Here is a 21091-nt window from a genome sequence, read left to right as displayed (position 1 = left end):
GCTATTGCCACATTTACATCAAAGTAACCTGTGATGTAGATAGTGCTATGTTGACAGGAGGATTTTTCCTGTTGTTGACATAGCTAACTGCCTGTGATGGAGTCAAATTAACTATGCCAACAGGAGAATCTCTCTCACTGGTATAGGAGAGTCTTCACTGAAGCAGCACAAGGACATAGCTGCACTGGTGTTGCTGAGTTGTTGCAGCATTTTAAGTATAGCCCTACCCTTATAGGTCTATACTTATGGGGTGGGTTGATACTTACAGGGTGGGGTGGTTTGTACTTATGGGCCAGGGGTTCGACATGCCATGATTGATCTCCTGGGGATTGAGTTTGCCGCTTGTGTTAAGATGTGGCAAAATTGATCTCTCTGGGCTCAGCTGGTGACCCTGATACTCCATGCTGACACATGGAGTAAAGGACATCTTCATGAGCCTGAAGATCCCTGATATACACCAGGTGACAAAGTTGATTCTGCTACATCGATTCTAGCTATGCTAATGGCATGACTAGACTTGTGTATCTGGGATCAACTTAGATCCCTAGTGCAGACCAGGCCAAAGAGTATAAGTAGCAACTGGCTCCACTGAAGTAATTGGAAATGGAGCTGAGGATCTGGCTCTTAAAGTGCACTTAATATGAAGTTATATATATAACACATATAACTTCAAACTAAGTGCACTTTAAGGGCCAGCTCCTCATCTCTATTTCCAATTACTTCAGTGGAGCCAGTTGCTACTCATACTCTTTGGCCTGCTCTGCATTAGGGATCTAAGTTGATCCCAGACACACAAGTCCAGCCATGCCATTAAATATATATATATGTTCTTGTTTTGTTTTAGCTCATTAAGTTTATTAGGTACTCACTGTTTTTTCAGTCTCTAAAGACAATGAATAAAGTTAAATTGTTTAAAATGGGAAAGCACTCATATGAATCCTGAATGGAAATTACCTTAGTAATTTACTTAGCATTTTTCAAATGACAGAAATGTGGAAAGTGTTACATCAGATACTGTGGGGGAAAGGTGTGGTTGAACATGTATGTGTTAAAAAGCAAACATGCATATATGAATTTTTTGGAGCATGTGAAAATAATGATGCCAATTGTCTCTCCTCTCAGACAAACAGAGGAAGGACTAATAAGGTATTTCCAGAGGTTTTTTTTAATCCTTCCTTGTTTTTGCTATATTTTGACTTAAGTTGCTATTTTAATAGTTTAATACTGTACATGCTTCGTATAATAACAATGTTTTTAAAGTAACAAGATGAAAGCCATTTTGCAGCAAAAATCAGTATTAAGACATGAAATTCAGCAAACACTATCCACAGTAAAAGCAGGATCACAAGAGAATGTCCATTAAAGAACATGAATGTGAGCTTCCAGTATAACATGGCAAGAATCAAAAAGCACAGCAGAGCAAATTAGTATTACAGGTTTATTAGATCTTAAAATATAGAAACATATTCCAACATCACTTTTTAAAGAATAATATAATTTTCAGTTTCTTATTCTCAAAATAGTACATCAAAATATATTACTTAATGTACACCCACTTCAGTTTCCATTACATTTTATTTCGAATAAATTGAATTTCAAACATCATAACCATCTACCTGATTCATAAACAAACCCATAACTTCTGAAAATAATCCCCATGCAGTTTAATATTAGTCATCTAAGTGGTCCCCAAACAGCAATTCTTTGAAGAAACTTTATTAATATACCTTACTGTACACGAACTGCAGTAAGACATAGCTATGGAGGTATAAAAAGTACAAAATAGCAACTAGAAAGGTAATGTTTGGAGAAAATGCTATGACTGAAAAAACTTGTTTAATTCTTCAAAAAGTTAAGTGTATGTTTAGCAATCTAAGATGATATTCCAACAGTGAGATAAAATAAATTAGTTTCTGCAAAACACACATGCATACACCTGATTATATTAAGTCTGTACAAGTCTGTGTTTTGTGGAATGTGCATTAAATAACCTTAGAAACCAGGATTTAAATGAAAAGATTGGCTCAGGTATGGAAAAGGGTGTGTTCTATTCATTTTAAATAACAGTCAAATATAGCAAAATTTCTACTGAAGCAATTCCAAAGCACAGTTTCTAAAATAATAGCTGTTTGTAGAAATGGTAAACTAAAAGCTTTTTTTCTCCCATGAGAACATGGGGATATTCAATGACATTAAACAATGGTAAATTCAAAACTGAAAAAATGTTTTTTTAAACACAATATTCAATTAGCATATAGACCTCACTGCCATAAAATGCAATCAAAACAAAAAACCTAGCAACATAATAAAAGGCATTGGCCATTTATATGGTACCAAGAATATCCAGAGTACAATCATTATTACAAACAAGTTTTGGGAGAGAAAGTAAAATTAGGGATTAGGAGAAGACCTATGGTATGAAGAGATTATTCTAACAACTGCATTGGTCTCTCTCAGATACTGAAGGATACTGCAGAAGACTAATCACAAGTCTGACAAAGTATGTAAATTCCTACGTTCCTAGTGACAGAGAGATAGTCATGTTAGTCTGTATTCTATCAAAACAAAAAAGCAGTCAATTAGCACTTTAAAGACTAACAAAATAATATATTCCTAGGTGCCTTACTGAACAACTATTATCAAGCCAGCAAGAAAAGCTAAGGAAAACAAATTCTGTTTAGATTTATTCTTTTTACACATTGCACACATCTACTAATTCTTGCCATATGATAAGGTGGTTTAGGTGAGTGTGGTTTTGTTGTTGTTATTAAACATGAAAAAATGCTGCAGTAGTGTTATAGACAATAGAATGACCTAATCTATTTGAGGAAATAAGGTTGCACTACAAGTTTTTACTGTTAACTTGGAAAACTATAGGCAGAGCCTAAGTTTATATCCACAGAATTCCTGAAGATTTGAGCCTTTTGAAAAAATCCAACAATAGTCTCCTTCAGTTAAAGAAAATATCTATAACAATTATGTGCAGTCTTTCAGCTTCTATGTTCTACATACTGTTTGTTTATTTAAATACTGTTCAACATTTCAATTTGTCTAATGGAACAGAACTTCTAAAAGAAAAATTATGTTTAGTCAGGCATTTTCTTCAGTTTCTTTTTTCAGTACCTTTCTAAATAAATATCCAAGTATATATTTCATTTGCACAACATAACCAACTGTATTCAATTTCTTTTAACAATATAAAACAGTCACAGGAGATCTGGACTTTCTAAGTTTAAAACAACTATACAAAAGTCTTACTTTAAAATGTTGAAATGGACTGAAAAAGGTCTTAATGTGATTGATTGAAAAACAGCCTTGGAGGTTTTCTCACACAGTAATGTGGCCCATAAAATAAACTATTTTGAAATATCACCCATACAAAAGAAACTATATACCTGTAAATAAATAAAAGTTACTATATACATTACTGTACATTAAATGAGAGACGACATGAAATGAAATAAGTTTATGGAATCCTTTTCACTAGCAAGAATCATATTTTGACTTGATTACAATTCTGAATAAGCTCTGGGCTTGATTTTTTTTTTTAATTTTCTTGGGTTTTTATTCTAGTGGCAGCCACATGAACGCACTACCATGTTTCTGTATTTTTTCAAAATAACATTGGAACTGTCATCAAAGTAGAGCACTGAGATTGCATTCAGTTTTGTTGGTGCACAGCATGGCTTAGGTACATGATCAGGGAACATCAAATGAACCTGAAAGAGAGAGAGTGAAATTGCTTTTATATCAAAATAGGTACTATGGAAAACACATCCATTCAATTTGCAGAGTTCTGTATTTACAAGTTGCTTTCATTTACCGTATTTTATACAACACTTGCCTTCCAAACGCTCTACTTATTTAAATAATAGAATTATACAATGATAGGTAATCGCAAGATAAATTAGGCTATATAGTCAAGAGAAAATTGGTTTTCACTTGAGATTTGAAAAAGAAATGGAGATAGGTCCAGATTTAGGAATGCACTTAAACATATTCTCACTAACAGAATTTGACTATATGCATCAGCTCTGACTTAACTAGACTGTCTTCTTGAATCACAACCACTGTGCGGCATGGGGGGAAGGAATTTAGCCAGTGTGGAGGCAAAGACTCCCAAGCAGAATGTCTGGCGTCTACGAAGATTCTAAAAACTTGGTTCTCTTTTATCATCTCTCTGTTGCTAAGGTGTCTATTGCCTTGGTATCTGTTACCTCACGTAGGTCATGAGAGTTTTGTCAGGGAGAAAAGAATCAGTCAAAGTGTGAGTGGAAGATGCAGGGAAGGGTATAGAGAAGATATTCTCTGAGGTAATCTGGCATGCATTGATGCAGTGGTAAATAAAAGGAAGATCATTTAGAGCACATCTCAAAATCAGCATAACTGAAAATGTAGGCAGTTAAATATACTTTCTTTGTCTTTGAAAGAAGGTTGGAAGTAATATTTTGCATGGCTGGTTAGTTAGAGACTGGAGAGGCCAGAAAGAAGGGCAATGTGATAGAGAAGGCAAAAGACTATTAAGGTATGGATGAAGACTTCAGCAGTCATTGGTTTCATTTGTACATTGAGTCTTTTAAAATCTTTCTAGCAGTAATGAAAGCCAACAATGTTTGCCAGACAGAGAAGTCAACAGGAAGAGATTTTTCCAAGTCTACACTAGGAAAGAAAGTCAACCTAAGATACACAACTCCAGCTATAAGAATAGCATAGCTGGCATCAACAAACCTCAGGTTGAACTTCTCCATGGTTCTCCACGTTGGGAGGGCAATGGGAGAAACTCTCCCATTGACTTCCCTTACTCCTCATGACTGAGGGATGATGGAGTGCCCTCAGCATTCAATTTAGCAGTGTCATACTTGACCTGCTACATTGAACCCTGGAAGAGCAACCTCCAGCATGTGGACCCAGCGGTAAGCTTTGCAAGCCTTAAGATGCCTCTTTATGTCCGTCCATTCAGTATGGGAAGTGAACTCTGTGGATACACCTCTGAACTCTGGGTCTGCTTTGAGCAAGGGCAGCAACTATGAGGGGTGCAGAGAATGGTTGAGTATGTGAAGGGGACATTCAAATTGCTGGACTTAAAAACCTGAGAGGAAAAAGACACTGCTCAGCCTACTTGGGATAGGACCCTTATTCACGGCTTAGGTTTATGAACCCAGCTTGTGGTGTTTTCCTGAATTAATGCCAAGTTACTTCCCTCCCTTTTATTAAATTTTTTTTTCTATGCTCAGACTCTGTGCTTGTGAGTGGGAAAGCACTGCCTCTCAGAGGCATCCTGGGCAGTTCGTCAACTTCCCAGGGTACTGCGTGGGATTCAAGCCAGTTCTGTATTGGATGGATGGAAAGGCACCCCTGGATATTGCACCTGTCACTGGCTGATACTGGCTCCCCCGGCAGAAGATTTACATCTGTATGATTGAAAACAAAAGCTGTGTCTACAAGTGCAAAAAACTTTGAAATAAGTGTTCCTTTTTCAAAAGAGCAGGAGGAGCGTCCACACGTGTAAACCCATCTTTTGAAAGAAAATCAAAAGAACAGGGCACAGACTTTGAAATCCGAACCCCGAACCCAGATCAGGAAGATCGCTCCCTTTCGAAATAATAAATCAAAAGAGTACACGTGTAGACGCTCCACTGTCTTCTCTTTTAAAATACAGGTCCGCCATGGCGCTGACCAGCTGGTGCACAGGGCCGCTCTAGCCAGCAGCAGCGGGGCTCTATGGTCCCTGTGTTCGGCTGCCTTAAAGCCACACACATGCAGGAAACCCGTGGCAGGAAGCTGAGAGCATGCTAGAAGCAGCCTGCACACGTGCACCAGCCTGATGCTCCAGCACCCACATGGCAAGCAGCCAGCCCCTCCCACCCCCGCGAGCCCCATGGCTCCCCCTCCAAGGCCCCACAAGCCTCCCAGGGCTCCCAGGAAGAGAAAAAAAAGGGCCCCCTCCTGGACAGAGCGGGAGCTGTGGGACCTCCTTGGCCTCTGGCAGGACAAGGAGGTGCTGCGCCACATGGGCATGAAGTGGCACAATGCCACAGCCTTCAGCCACCTGGCAATGGGCCTCCACACCAGGGGCCACCCGGATCATACCACGGAGCAGGTATGCTCCAAGGTAAAAGAGCTGCGCCAGGAATATGCCCAGGCCAGGGACCAGGCCGGATGCTCTAGGGCAGGACCAGCCACATGCCCCTTTTACAGGGAGCTACGGAGCATACTGGGACCCCAGGAGAGTTCACCACCCCCGCCCCCGTGGCTTTCCTGGACACCTCCAGGGAGGAGCTGCAGCTGGAGGAGAAGGAGGAGCAGCTCAGACCGGGGACCCAGGAGGGCGAGAGGACCACGGACTGGTCCAGTGAGGAGGGGGAGCTGACCATAGTGATCCCCTCCCCCTCCTCCAGCCGGGCAACCGAGGGCCAGATATCTCCAGACATTGCCGAGGGACCCTCAGGTACATCAAGGGAGGGGCACACACCTACTCCACAGGGTGGGGGCGACGCAACGGCTAGGTGCCCGCACATGGAACCAGTGGTCTCGGGCTGCACACAGGCCAGCCTCCACATGGGATGCGGCACCCAGCAGTGGCACACCAGCAACACCCAGCACACACCCCCAATAGACAGCGCCGTAAGCCGCACAGGGGTGGCATCCAGTCGGTGCTGGATGGCGCCCGGGGCCCACATTCCGCAGGCCAGGAGGGGCCACCTGAGGGAGAGACCCCTGGAATCACACCCAGGATGGGAGGCCTAGTCTCAGGGGGCGCCGGTCGGTGGTCCCTGGGGGGGTCAGTGTCCTTTGGGGGGCGGGGGCCCCATGGAGTGGTCTTGGTTGGGTAGGCCACAGCCGGGATCCCTCCATCCGGGGCACACTTCTGACATGCTCTCCTACTCTCCACACAGCCGCACCATCCCTGGGCCAGGAGAGCCCATCCGCAGCTGTCGGAGGTGTCCGGACACCACCCCAGGCAGCATGCTATTGGGGCCATGGCTGAAGGGCCCTCCACCGGGCTGAGGAAGACCCAGCTAGCCAGCGCCAGGCCGAGGTGGCCAAGGAGCACCTCCAGCTCACCCAGGCCAACATGGAGTGGCGGAGGGCAGCCTGGGATAGACTGCTCACCACCCTGGAGGGCATTGGCTATGCCGTGCAGGAGCACACGGCCACTGTGGCCTGCCTCCTGGCCCCACCGGCATCTTCCCCTGCTGGCCCTGCCCCCTCCACCCCCACCGAGCCTGCCTCCTTCACCCTCACCATGCCTGCCCCCTCCACCCCCACTGAGCCTGGCCCCTCTGCCCCCACCAGGCCCACTCGCTGGCAATATTTGCCAGCGCTACCAGCACCCTCCCCCCACACCGGGGACCCCCACCCGGGTGGGGGGAGGCAGGTGCTCCAGGGGCCAATGGTGTTCACGGCTCACCACCCCTGCCCCAGAATGAGTGCCTTGCCCCCCTCTGAGTTAGGTTCCCCCCAGCCCCCTCCAACTTAGGTTTCCCACTCCAAGTTAGGTCCCCCCTGTACATATTTACCAACACCCAGTTATATAAATGTTTCTTTATTATTCACCACTGCATGCTGTGCTCCTTGGTGGATGGTGGGTGGTGGATGTGTGGGTGAGGTGCTGGTGGGGGTGGGGGTGGCAGGGAAGGTAGATGATGGATGTGCATGGGATGTGGGCTTGCGTGCAGGTCAGAGGTGGCCATCAGCAAAGGACTGCCTGAGGGCCTCCCAGATGTGGTGGCCACGCTGGTGGGCCTGGCAGATGGAGCAGCGCCCAGCTGCTCATAGACAGCGTCAGCTGGAGGGCCCCCACCCCCCTCACGGGGACATAGGCGTCCCCCTTTCCCTCCACAATGTTGTGGAGGGCGCAACAGGCACCCACCACCTGGGGCATGTTGGGGACCCCAACCTCCAGCCACATGAGGAGGCACCTCCACCACCCCTTTAGGCACCTGAAGGCCCCCTCCACCACATTGTGGGCACGGTTGAGGTGCTCATTGAATGCCTCCTGGGTGGGGTCGAGGTGTCCCATGTATGGCCTCATGAGCCAAGGCTGCAGGGGGTACGCCACTTCTGCCACCATGCAGAGCGACATGGTGACGTCCTCCACCACGGGGATCTCCCGCTGGGGGATGAAGGTGCTGGCCCCCATGCGGCAGCAAAGGCCGGAGTTCTGGAAGACCCAGGCATCATGGGTGTGGCCGGCCCAGCCCACATAGTGGTCGGTTAACTGGCCCCTCGCTTCCACCAGGGCCTGGAGCACCACTGAATGGTAGCCCTTCCAGTTCACGTACTGGCCGGCGCTGTGTGGTGGGGCACAGATGGGGATGTGTGTGCTGTCCAAAGCGCTGATGTAGTTTGGGAAGCCCGGGTCCTGGAAGCCGGCAACGGTGTTGTCCACATCCCCCAGGCAGACGACCCTATGGAGCAGCATCGTGTTGATGGCCCTGATGACCTGCAGAGTGGGAAGGGGGACACGTGTTCTAGTGCAGGTGTGGTGGCCATTGCCCCCCCGCCTCGGGCCCATTCTGCCCCCCTCCTGTCCAGCCCCTGGCCTGTGCAGCCCCCGCCTCCTCCTGTCTAGCCCCTGCCCCATCCAGTCCCTTGCAGGTGAGGGTTCCCCTTGCCCCAGCCTCCCCCACACCCGCCCAGTCCCACCTTACCTCCATAAGTACAGCCCCGATGGTGGCCTTGCCCACCCCGAACTGCTGTCCCACGGAGCGATAGGCATCCAGAGTGGCCAGCTTCCAAATGGCAATCTCAAATCGTTTCTCTTGGGTGAGGGCTGGCTGCATGCAGGTGTCATGGTGCTGGAATGCGGGAGCGAGCCAGCGGCAGATCTCGTCGAAGGTCTGCCTCGACATGCGGAAGTTCCGCAGCCACCTTTCCTCGCCCCACTCCCCTAGCACCACGCACTCCCACCAGTTGGTGCTGCCAGGGTGGGCCCAGAGGCATCGGGGCAACCAGGGGGGCGCCCAGTGGTGCCCCGGTGGAGGGAGCCCCGTGTCCCTGGGGGGACCATGCAGCCACCTGATGAGCTCGGGTGCAGCTGCAGCGATGGTGCACAGCACTGCCAGCAGGGGCGTCCATGATGAGGGCATCCTCCTTCAGGAGCTGTCGCTGGACCTCGATGGTGGGCATGAGTGGGCTCTGCCAGTATGGGACAGGCTGGGCAGCACTCAGCTCATGCAGAGGGGAGGGTGGAAGGAGGGGCCCTTTCAAGGAGGAGGCTGTCTGCGGCCCCAGAAGGGCTTGTTGGCCATGGGACCCCATCTGCGGCGTTTCTTGCCTCCCTTCTTTCGAAAGAGGGCTTGGAGTCGTGTGGATGCTCTATTTCAAAAGACCTCAATGGCACTTCAAAACAGCAGATCAGAACGCCAATCTGAAAAATGGCGGCGGGTGCTCTCTTTCAATGGCCGCTTTTTCGAATGCCAAACTTCAATTTTTGCCCTTTCGAAAGGGCACTCACGTGTAGACATAGCTGAAATGTTTTGTTACTGCTGACCCAGCTAATTTATGTGCACTTGAAACTCAATTAGCCCCATGGACATTGGGCTGACGAATAGAATGCATGTGCAGTACAATAACAATTTAAAAACAATAATGACTCCATCTTCCTTTCCAATGAGAAACTAACTGCGCAAGAGTTCAGTAAAATATAGGTGAACACATGAAAGTTGCTCTGGTATGTTTTATCTTGCATGACACATAATTGCAAGAGAGAAACTGTGATCTAAGATTCCACTGACCTTGGCAACTTTTCTAGGCAATCTGTGCCATAATAACTGAGGAGAACGAACAGTTTATTATTGTAAATATGTTTTTCTTCATCATCACATATGCACATTGCTTAGTTCTTGCCAAAGAGCACTACTTTTGCTCTTCAAATGAATCCCCTCCCTACAGCCTGTTGCTTACTTCCCCTTTGACTCCCTCTCCTCCTCCTGTCCCCTTCTTCCTATCTGTGTAGCACCTTGTTGGCTTGACTGTCCGGATGGAAGGATATACAGTCATTGGCTCGGTAACTGGGGACTGATGGGGCTGAGGAGATTGAATGGTGGGAGGAGAAGAGGCACATCTAGTATGTGTTGAAAATGGAACTAAGAAAACAAGTGCCTGCCATGATCCCAGTCACCCAACTTTTCCCCAGTGTCCCTTTCCCCCATCCTTCACCAGTCTTTTAATGGTGTACAGTGTGCAGAGCATGGGCAGTGGGCCAGATCCTCAGCTGGTGTAAATGAAAAATGAGACCCCAGCTTTAGACTTCAACATCCTTATTTAGGCATATAAAAAGTTAAACTGCTGAGCACCCAGTAGCGCCCCCCCCCCCAAAGCTTTCCTAGGAGAACTGTCCCAAAGAATTTAAATCAGAACACTCCATGGCACTCCATCTTGTGCTCAAGGCTGGCTTGTGCTCCAGCTGGAATCAGGACAGGGAGAGGTGGAAAGGAGGGTGTAAGTCACTTCCCACTTCAGCTGCACTGAGTGGAGAATAAAATCTAAATGGTACTATCCTTCTAATTATAACTGGTTGCCAGGCACGACTGCACACAACATACTTCTTGTCTGCAACTGCATCGGCACACACATCTTAAATGAAAGGTATTTTTCAGTCCAGCCAAATGACCAAGGTTTTTCTGATAACAGTTGAAAACCGAGAGATACTATGTAGCTACAGGCCAAAGTTCCTGGAAGCTGGAGTAGGAATGTTGATCAAGGGGTTCAAAAGCTGATAAAACACTTGGAAGCAGGAAGGGAGTCCCTCTTTGCTTCAGGTCAGCACAGTAGCAGATTAGCCACTAGGCTGATGGGGCCTGTGCCCTAGAGTCCTAGCCAATTGGTAGGAATCTGGAAAAACAGACACTCCAGTGCCTCAATCCTATTCTCCAGCAGGAATTCCAAATGGGTTGGGAAATCCCTCAGGCCCCAATCCCAGCCGTGGACCTGGAACTGGAGGAGCTCTAGCTCCTTGCCATGGCCTCAGGGCTGAGAGAGCTCTTACTTGCCACTGCTGCCCTATGCCCATGGCCAGGGCAAGACAGGGGCAGAGCTTCTCCCATCTTAGGACCACAGTGGGAGGGTACAGAATGACGCAGATCATGGGTGAAATAGGATGGTGTCATGGAGGAAGGAGCAGAATGGAGTGGGGATGTGGGCAGGGAAGAGGTCCCTCACTTGCGGTGGCCCAGGGTTCCACAAAAACTTAATTTGTTTCTGCATCAGCAGAAACATTCAATGCTCAAATCTTTTCATGCATTACTGAGTCACAAGCAGGATGTAAATATAGCAAACAAGGCTTTCTGAGCATTTCTTCCAGTAGCCATTAACAATTTTTGTACACAGGTGTAATTTAAACAAAATTCATCCAATTACAATAATAATAAACGAAGAGGAAGGTGTAGCTCCCTTGCCCCCAACATGCTGATTATGTGCTACTAAAAAAATGTAATGGACATACCAGTGTCTGAACTATGGCGTGGTTTGTAGCATTCATGTGGGCATTGAGAGGAAAGGAGCATTCTCCATCACAGTAGAAAGCAGCGTAGCCCTCTGGAGCTATTATCCAATCCTGAAAAACAAATCCACAAGCAAACAAAATAAAACTCCAGTAACCAGTCTCAACCCTTCACTGCTCAATTCAGTCAAAATGGCATCACTGTCCATTTGAATCCGCTATGGCTGTGGGCACACTTGGCCAAAACTTCGAAATGGCCATGCAAATGGCTATTTCGAAGATTACTAATGAAGTGCTGAATTGAATATTCAGCGCTTCATTAGCATTAGGACGCTTCCGGCCGCGGCATTTTGAAAGTGCCGCCTTCGAAAGCGCGCGGCTTGGCGCAGCTACACAGGGGTCCTTTTCGAAAGGACCCCGCTCCTTTTGAAATCCCCTTATTCCCCTCCGCTGAGAGGGGAATTGAATATTGAATTCAGTATTCATATTGAATATTGAATATTCAATTCAGCGCTTCATTAGTAATCTTCGAAATAGCCATTTGCATGGCCATTTCGAAGTTTTGGCCAAGTGTGGCCATAGCCTATGAGTGAATATGGCATATACAGAAATACAACATGCAAGAAAAAACAGTCAATCTCTACTGCTACAAAAGAAGGCGACAACTGAGTTAAACCTAGAAATAAATATCGAACAGACAACTAACCAACTGGTGAAGGAATTTAGCAAAGGAACACATTGAAAATATCTTTTAAAATACTTTTCCTCCCAATTTCAAATCTCGGCCAATTTGAAGATCACTGAAAACATGCCACATGCATCATTTTCTGGCCTATTCAGTGTCATTAACCCTATGATTTCTTTGAGATTAAGAGTATTTATGGTCTCAGGAATTGCATGAGGGTTGGTAGCATCAGTGGTGTCACAGAATGATCCATTCTGGGGGTCTCCAGCAAATCAGAAAACAAAGAATTGTTCACATAGAGGAAAAATATTTTGAAAACATTTAGTTACAGAATTTTTCTTTGCTGAATTCCCTCAATAGCTTGTCTTCAGCATAGAAGCATTAAGCATACATTTTGGGGGTTAACCCAATTTCCATTGTTACACTGTTCACCGTGGCTATGTGTACACTTCAGCTATCTGTCAACAGAAGTCGCTGTCGGAAGATATTCCAACATAACTGTCAACAGATTGTGGACACACAAAGCGGATCACTCTGGCTACGTCTACGCTAGAAGCATCTGTCGACAGAAGTTACAGTCGACAGGGAAATCTCAACAGAATTTCTGTCAACAGATGCATCTACACACAACTTGCTCTGTTGACAGAGAACTTCCAGACTGCATTGCCCTCTGCTTCCAGAAAGAGGAACAGCAGCTCTGCAAAGGGGGCTGCCCGGCAACCAGAAGCCCTCTCTGCCAACAGAAGTGACTATGCTTCACTTCTGTTGACAGTACTCTGTCCAGAGATTGTTGTGCCTCAAATATTTGAGGAATAATACTGTCACATAATCAGCATGTTGGGGGCAAGGGAGCTACATCTTCCTCTTGGTTTATTATTATTGTAATTAGAAGAATTTTGTTTAAATTACATGTCAAGCATCCAGCCAGCTCATATATATCCTATGAACTACATACAAGTAGCAAAGGGATCCCATACAGAGCACAGCATGTGTGCAGGAGCCATTATGTCCACATTACTACTCAGATCTTCATCACAATCCCACCACATGAGCCAGGAGATCAGTTCTTTTTTGTTGTAGGCTGGCCTTTGTATTCTCCAAGGGCTCTGCCAGACTGAGCAGAAAAGCTGAGGAATTAACGTTAATGGCTTTGATGGAAATGCCATAGCATGACTCTCCATTAACCACATAAAGGAACTCTGCTGACTCAAAAGAAGCTAATTCTGCTTGAGTTCAAGCCTCCTTGTCAGTTTTTTTTAAAGGAGGGTTTCCAGTACTTTCATCGCCTTTATGACTAACATTGGAGACAAATGACATAACCCTATAAACAGGGGCCAAAAATTTAAACTTGGGTGCATACAGTTAAACATCTATATTCACTTCGCCTACTCAACTTCTGTTTATGTGCTTAAATATGGACTTAGGAACCTAACTGAAGTCATCGAATTTGAAAGTTTTGGCCAGTTATTCCTTTTGGTGTTACAGCTAAAATTAAGTAGAGTCTTAGGGGCAATTAAGTATATACCACAGCTCATATTTAGGGATTACATCCTGACTATCCTTAACAATGAACACTTCAGTTTAAACATTAGTTTTCTATATTATTATTGGGAATCAAATCAACCATGTAAAATGAAACCTCCTCTTGGGTATAATGTTGCAACTGTTTAAGAGCACACAGCAGCTCTACACATCTAGGAAGCAAAAATGAATTCTGCATTAAATTGATATTGCAGAGGGAATTTTAGTATACATGGAAACCGCAAATGTGTTATCTAAATCAGTTGCTGATGGCCTTCCCATTATTTTCTTAATAAAATATTTCCTTTGCAAACAGCTTTTGCTTCTCTGGGGCTATGTCTAGATTGAAGAGATCTGTCAGCAAAAGACACGCAAATTGCGCAACACATTTGTGTATCCCCTGCTGACAGTTCTGACGGGAGATGTTTTCTCAACATTTGGCCCACCTGCACAGGGCCAAATGGTGGGGAAAACCCCCTCTGCCAACACGTCCCTTCTTTCTTGTGGAACGAGGATGACCAGGATGTCAGTAGAAGGCTCGTGGAGTGGCAGACTTCTGTCAGGAGAACTCCAGGCTCCCAACAGAAGCCTGCAATCTTGACATAGCCTGGAAGAACCCAGAGGAACTTCTGTTTTCTCTGCATTTTTACGCCTTACTTCTGCCTTCATGGCCTCATAGGAACAACCTTTTCTGCTACACTAGGACTACAACTGGGGTTGGGTGATTCAGCACACTTTGTAGGGGATGAAAGTTCTGCTTCCACAGGGCTCCAAACCCAGATGGCATAATTCTCATCTGTTATCACCTGTTACTATCTGTTATTAGTGCAGGAACTAAAAACAGACTCAAGCCAAAACTGGACCTGGATTTCAAATACCCCAGAGTTTGCCAGGATTGCTGGAACAGTTTGTATAATGGGGTGCTCAGAGCCATTGATGCAAACTGTAAACCCCATATATGACAAAAACCATTGCAAGGCAGCACCCTCCAGCATCCCTAGTTTCAGAACCTATGAAGTTCAGGGGTGTTCAGAGCTGGGATTTTAGTTTGATCAGATACTGCAAGAGCATTGAGAAGCAGTGTTCTGATGCTGATTCAAACCCCAACTCCACCAATATACACAGGTGTTTGGATCTAGAGAAATGGTTAGAACCCATCAGTTGTAAAACCTATTAATTTATCAGGGCAATACAATTACCAGTGCCTGGGTTATTCTCTTAGAGACTCGTCAGCTATTTGCTCACATGGGGAGTAAATAGCTCTTTGACTGTTATGAAATTATTGCAGACAGGATCACAAGTCATGACAGAGTGCACTTTGAGAATTGTCACCTCTTCAGTGCAGCACAAAATACCACCAGGAAAAATCGCTCTACAACAGATGGCAGAGTGTAAAAGAGATTATAGAAATTAGCACTGACAGGAAAGAGTGTTTGTATCCGTACCTGCCATCCCAAGTCACGGAAACTCACATAAAGTTCATGTTTTTTACAGGCTTGCTTTTGTTCACTTGTGTTATAATCTACAGAAAGAAAAAGACACTCTTCAGACATGCTGCTGTGGAAGACAAGATTCAGCTATTTTAAGTTCCCTGGCAAACTTGCACAAAGCAAAAGATCAGAAATGTTTTCATTTCTATGGCTAGGGCTGTCCATAAAACTAATATTACGTTTTGAAGTTCAGAATCCCCACTCTCAGGCTGGCATAGTTTGTGTACGGAGCAGAAATGAAGCCTTCCGGATTAGGGGAAATAACTTTTCATTTTGCCTAACTGCAGCTACTGAAGTAGCAAGCCAGATAATATTGGCAGACATAAGTCTGCAAAGCTGGAAAAAGAACATTGAGGGCCTGATCTACAACTCAGTGAAAACAGTTGGAGTTTTTGCATTGGGCTTTGGATCAAGTCTATAGTGCCAGCCGAAAAGCAGGAGGGACTCGTTTCAAATAATAAACATGCAAAGCATAATTTCAGATATTTAAATCTGAGCACATTTTGCACAGCTACATTTTTGCTGTTGTAAACAACATCCACTAACTAATCACCTTTAGCTGTTAATGTAAATATAAATAAGTAAAAAAAACTGATGCACTTTAAATGCCTGATTGTCTCTGGTGCTGACATAGGTGTGCCAGGATGGGACGATCCATGGAGCCTTCTATACATCCTTGGGCACCTAGCTGGAGACAACTTCTCACTGAGGAAGTACTAAGATGTTGGGAAGCCCTGGTCATATCCCATCACCACCCATCTGAGCAGTTGCATGGGAATGCAAGACAACAGTCTGTACCACCTCAAGGGATGCTGCAGTTTAGTGGAGTCTCTTGTGTGCCTGGTATCTGGGAGATTATGTCCTCTGATGATGTTCAGTACTGCAGACCAGTTACATTTGTTCACCAAAAACACTTTTAGATGCCAAAATTGGATTTTTGATTGAAACAAATATTTTGTGGAAAACTTTCATTTTGGTAGAAATTTCATAAGCTTCCTCTTCTCAAAACTGAAAACCCAAAATACTTTGGTAATAGAGGGGTTGCATGAACATCTCAGTTTTCAAAGACCATGCTTTTTAAACTGAGAAAGGTTTTCAAAATTTAGGCTTGGAAGCCTGGGATTGGGATTGCATGTCTGTCTTTTTAAACACATTTTCTTGGGAAATGCAGGGGACCGGTTTAAAAATTTCTGATGACAAATAATTTTATTTTCCAGGCTGTTCTCTTTAATATACTGTGGAATGACATGGCTGTCCTCTTTTTCTCCCTGGAATAGCTCTGGAATGTCCTGCAGGTTCGTGAGATAGATCCAGCTAGTGAAGGTTCTGGTTTGAATTTGGGATTGATTCTGCACTATCCTTTCCAGTTCAAATCATCAAAATGCTGAAGTATGTGCTTAGCTTTAACCATGTTTACCGTTTCATTAGCTTCAGCTTAATGTTAAATACAAGTTTGCTGGATTGGAATGGTATGCTCACCACAAGGATTGAGTCCTTGGTTAATAATGTAAATACAATGATGACTAATGTGAGTTCTAAATTTTAAACAAGCTCTCTTCAATAGCTTTCTATGACTATTTTTCTGGTTTTAACGCTCCTTGAAGATGAATTTTGACAACACATGCTCATACTCTCAAAGTGACTTTTAAATTCATGTTCCATGAAAATCCACACAAGAAACTGAACTATGAGTTACACTCATTCAACAAGGAAATAAAGACAATGTCGTGTCATTTTAAATAGAAGGTATGAAATTTAGAATAGAAAACCACAGTATAAATGAAATGTGTGAAAAATATGACTGAATCATATCATATCAGAAAGGAACACACAAGAGAAAATCACAATCCTTCTGTATATGATCCACAACCAGAAGAAAATCAGTTGGAAGCTGGTGAATACATTATTCTTTATCCAGTTTTCCTTTGGCTTGAAATCTGGAATCAATTTCTAATTTTGTGAACTTTTCGTGTTTAACACACAACTTTCAGCACCAAAAAATAACTTGGAGGAGGCCCTGGGGCTAGGGGGAAGTAGGCTGCTTGATAAATATGTATGGCATCATTTCAAGTCTCTTCACAGTCTTGAGAATCCTGAAAACTACATTTTAAAAAAATAGATTAATGCTGTGTGGGTGTGAAAAGGTCCCAGGATACTTGATATGAAGACATGCATTCAACACATAGCTTTCTGAAACCTACCTAACCACACACCTATTTAGAATGCTAAACTACAGAAGCAAATTCATATCCCTTCCCTATATTCAGCCTTTTATAGAAGACAAATGTTGTGTGTAATGTAACATTACATAAAAGTAGCCACAGTGACATTTACAACAGGATCTGGTGCCAAGGATCCAGTTTCACATTCTGTAGCCTCAAGGTCCATATGCTTATTCTGTCAGGCATCAAAATCATGGGATATTATGACTGAGTAAATTTTGTACCTAAGCCATCCAGTTGGGTGGATTCCAAACCTGTATGTGGCAGAAGGAACTGTGGGAGAAGGGCAAGAGAATCAGCTTTGTTATTCCTATGCATATTCACTGGCCGTCAGAGAGGATTCTGGTTACTAAAGAAAAGATGGAAGTGGAGACATATGAACCTGCCTGCATTTACTATCACAAAGTACCATATGTTTAATTAGTTACTGTAACAGCAACCAATAAAATCCAGGAAATACGCAGTTAAGCATGTTTTCCATCCTTATCTCTTTAGCATCAGGAATCAATAGTACTATAGCCTTGCTTTTGAATTTCCTGGTAACATGTCAGTTTGCATCAGTGCTTTTACATTATTAAAACATAGATTTCATTTTATGCCAAATTACTCTTTCCGAATCTTCTTGGAACCCCTTAGTGAAGAAAAGCGTTGCAGAGTTTCTTTTGTCCATTTCAAGACAAGTTAAACACAGAAAAATTCTTTCCCTCTAGTCCTTATTAGCCAGAGAGCTCCAGTTTGGAAGTAACACCTGAAGAAAATACTGCAGCTTTCACTCCTGTGTGTGGAACAGGATCAGGACAGCCTGGTGAATACATTCTGCTTTCTGCATGCTGTTTTTTCATGGCTTTTAAGCCATGTGCCCTAAACTTTTCACTTAATGGAGAGAGCTCAAGCACAGACCTCTCAACATAAAGAAGAAAATTTTTGCCAAATTGTTATAAGTAGCCCTATATGCAGACTGTGTTCTTATCTGGATTTTGTTTGCTTGCGTGCATGTGTGGAAGTAAACGAGTTTCCCAGTTTTAATTAGTTATCAGGGAGTTTAAAAAAGGAAGAGAACTATGGCAAGTGGAAATGTCTGTCTTGATTTGGTGAAGTAGGCTGTGGGTAGAGAGGCGAGATTTTAAGTTACCCAGAGCTCTTTCTCAAGGTCCTTCTCAAACCTGAAGAAATATTTCATATAGCTCAAATGCCTGCCTCTTTCACCAACAGAAGTTGGCCCAATAAAACATATTGGCTACGTCTACACGTGAAGCCTACATCGAAGTAGCCTATTTCGATGTGGCGACATCGAAATAGGCTATTTCGATGAATAACGTCTACATGTCCTCCAGGGCTGGCAACGTCGATGTTCAACTTCGACGTTGCGCAGCACCACATCGAAATAGGCGCTGCGAGGGAACGTCTACACGCCACAGTAGCACACATCGAAATAAGGGTGCCAGGCACAGCTGCAGACAGGATCACAGGGCGGACTCAACAGCCAGCCGCTCCCTTAAAGGGCCCCTCCCAGACACACTTGCACTAAACAGCACAAGATCCACAGAGCCGACAACGAGTTGCAGACCCTGTGCATGCAGCATGAATCCCCCGCTGCAGCAGCAGCAGCCAGAAGCCCTGGGCTAAAGGCTCCTGCACACGGTGACCATAGAGCCCCACACGGGCTGGAGAGATAGCGTCTCTCAACCCCCCAGTTGATGGCTGCCATGGAGGACCCCACAATTTCGACGTTGCGGGACGCGGATCGTCTACACGGTCCCTACTTCGACGTTGAACGTCGAAGTAGGGCACTATTCCGATCCCCTCATGAGGTTAGCGACTTCGACGTCTCGCCGCCTAACGTCGAAGTTAACTTCGAAATAGCGCCCGACGCGTGTAGCCGCGACGGGTGCTATTTCGAAGTTAGTGCCGCTACTTCGAAGTAGCGTGCACGTGTAGACACAGCCATTATCTCACCCAACTTGTCTCTCTAATAAGCATCAAGAGTTAGGCTACTATAATCTGTCAGCTCCATCGCATGTGCTTGAGCAAGGATAAAGATAATGGGCAGAAATATTAGATTTTCTAATAGATTTTCTATTTAGTTCACAGAAGGGGTCACTGAACCTTTTGGCTATTGGTCATTGACAGAAACTGCACCCTGCCTCACTGATAGAGCATGTTTTCTTCTGTAACCCTGCAGGGGATACAACATACTCCCTCTTGTGAATCTGCCAGCCCCAGTACCTAATGAATGGGAAGTCCCAAAATGCAGAGAGCATAGGGATTGTGACTCTTGGACTCTGCCACTGTTCAAGGACACAAAAAGGTTGTGTATTTTGCTTTCCCCTCCCTCTTTTTACATCCTACAACAGCAGAACAAATCCTGTCCCTAAGTCTGCAGCCACTGGTATCTTCATGTTCAGATAGTAATTACTGCCATGATAGCTCTACATCTTGAAAAAGCTGATGTTGGCCAAGTCTTATAACTTACATACTTAATAACACCATAATCAAATGGACTGGTTTGCAGGCACACGACAATGGTTGATGTGCAAACTGTTCAGGGAAAAGGCAAGAAAGACAACGTAAGAGCAAATTTGCCACAGTGAAAGTAGGTATTATGGCTTACACAACAGAGGATGTTTTGTTTTGTTTTGTTTTTTATTGCAGGATCCTGTTTCTTGCCTGTCTTTTTTCAGCTGCTCCATTTAATACCTGAAAGCAAGTCCTCAAGATGCAAACTGGGCTCTACAGCTACACTGTGAAAATACGCAAATAAACTCCAAGACTACTTTAAGACTTAGAAAATTCTCTCATGCTCACACAGACCCTTTCATCTTGAAGGAATCCCAAGGCACTTTGTGAACATGAAATATAGATGCCTAAATATAATTACAGCTCCGTTTTTCAAAAGAGGTCTGAACAGACCTGAAATTCAGGAAATATGGGTCATGGGATAAGCAGGGGAGCAACCCACAGCGTTTATGGCTGGTGTGGGATATGACTGGCCGTTGGTTAACCAAAGATTGAATAAATGCAGTCATTGTTAATATGTGGCAATCGTTTCACTAACCATTGAAATGCAAGCATCTCTAGGGTGGAACATGACATTTTAACAGTGCACTACATCATTCGAAATGAAGAAGAAGAGTATATACTAAATTTAGGTGTCAGGAAAATGTAAGTGGACTGTAGCAGTGGAATATGATTTTCCAACTGTAATTTGATCAGGACGTTTGGCAAACACCACAGTTCTTTCTAAAAGTGCCAGGAGGTTCTTGAATTACAAGATTTTGGATTTTAGGGCATTTAGGAACTTGTTTTTATGTATTATCCAAACAACCCCGATATCAGCACAGTGACCTCTACAACCAGGCTTTATTATTGTTTTAAAGGGAATACTGATGTTCACAGAGTAATAATTTTGACAAATCATTACAAAGTGTGTTTTTAGAGGAGCTTTCAAAGTTACTAAAACAATTACAAAATGATGGCAAATTCATGCACTTTGATGATGCTAGTCAAAAATCTTTGGTAAACCTCTCAAAACAATTTGCATATTTTATGACTTTTTGACTGTTACCACTAGAATTCTGAAAACTTCTTTACCTACCTCTTATTATAAAATTAGTTTCTTGAGGCACGACATGGGAATAAAATACATAGTTACTGAGGAATATCATGACCAAGCCAGCCAGATGACTGCATTATCATTATCAGAACTAGTAAACATGTCATGGGAAAT

The 21091-nt window shown here is 44.2% G+C and overlaps 1 protein-coding gene across 1 annotated transcript in view; it reads right to left on the bottom strand.

Annotated features, from left to right (window-relative positions):
* Positions 1-1277: 1277 nt before the first annotated feature.
* Positions 1278-21091, bottom strand: part of BMP5 (bone morphogenetic protein 5) — a 92443-nt gene continuing 72629 nt past the window's right edge. The window contains exons 5-7 of the mRNA XM_074991139.1: positions 15098-15174; positions 11450-11560; positions 1278-3719 (exon numbers count right to left, since the gene is read on the bottom strand). Coding sequence (XP_074847240.1) covers positions 3570-3719; positions 11450-11560; positions 15098-15174 — 338 coding nt within the window. The 3' untranslated portion in view covers positions 1278-3569. The remainder of the gene's footprint in view (positions 3720-11449; positions 11561-15097; positions 15175-21091) is intronic.

The sequence above is a fragment of the Carettochelys insculpta genome, chromosome 3 (assembly GCF_033958435.1).
Source record: "Carettochelys insculpta isolate YL-2023 chromosome 3, ASM3395843v1, whole genome shotgun sequence".
Taxonomy (NCBI): domain Eukaryota; kingdom Metazoa; phylum Chordata; order Testudines; family Carettochelyidae; genus Carettochelys; species Carettochelys insculpta.
Note: the sequence above shows the minus strand (reverse complement) of the source record. Positions and strands in the feature narration are given on the sequence as shown.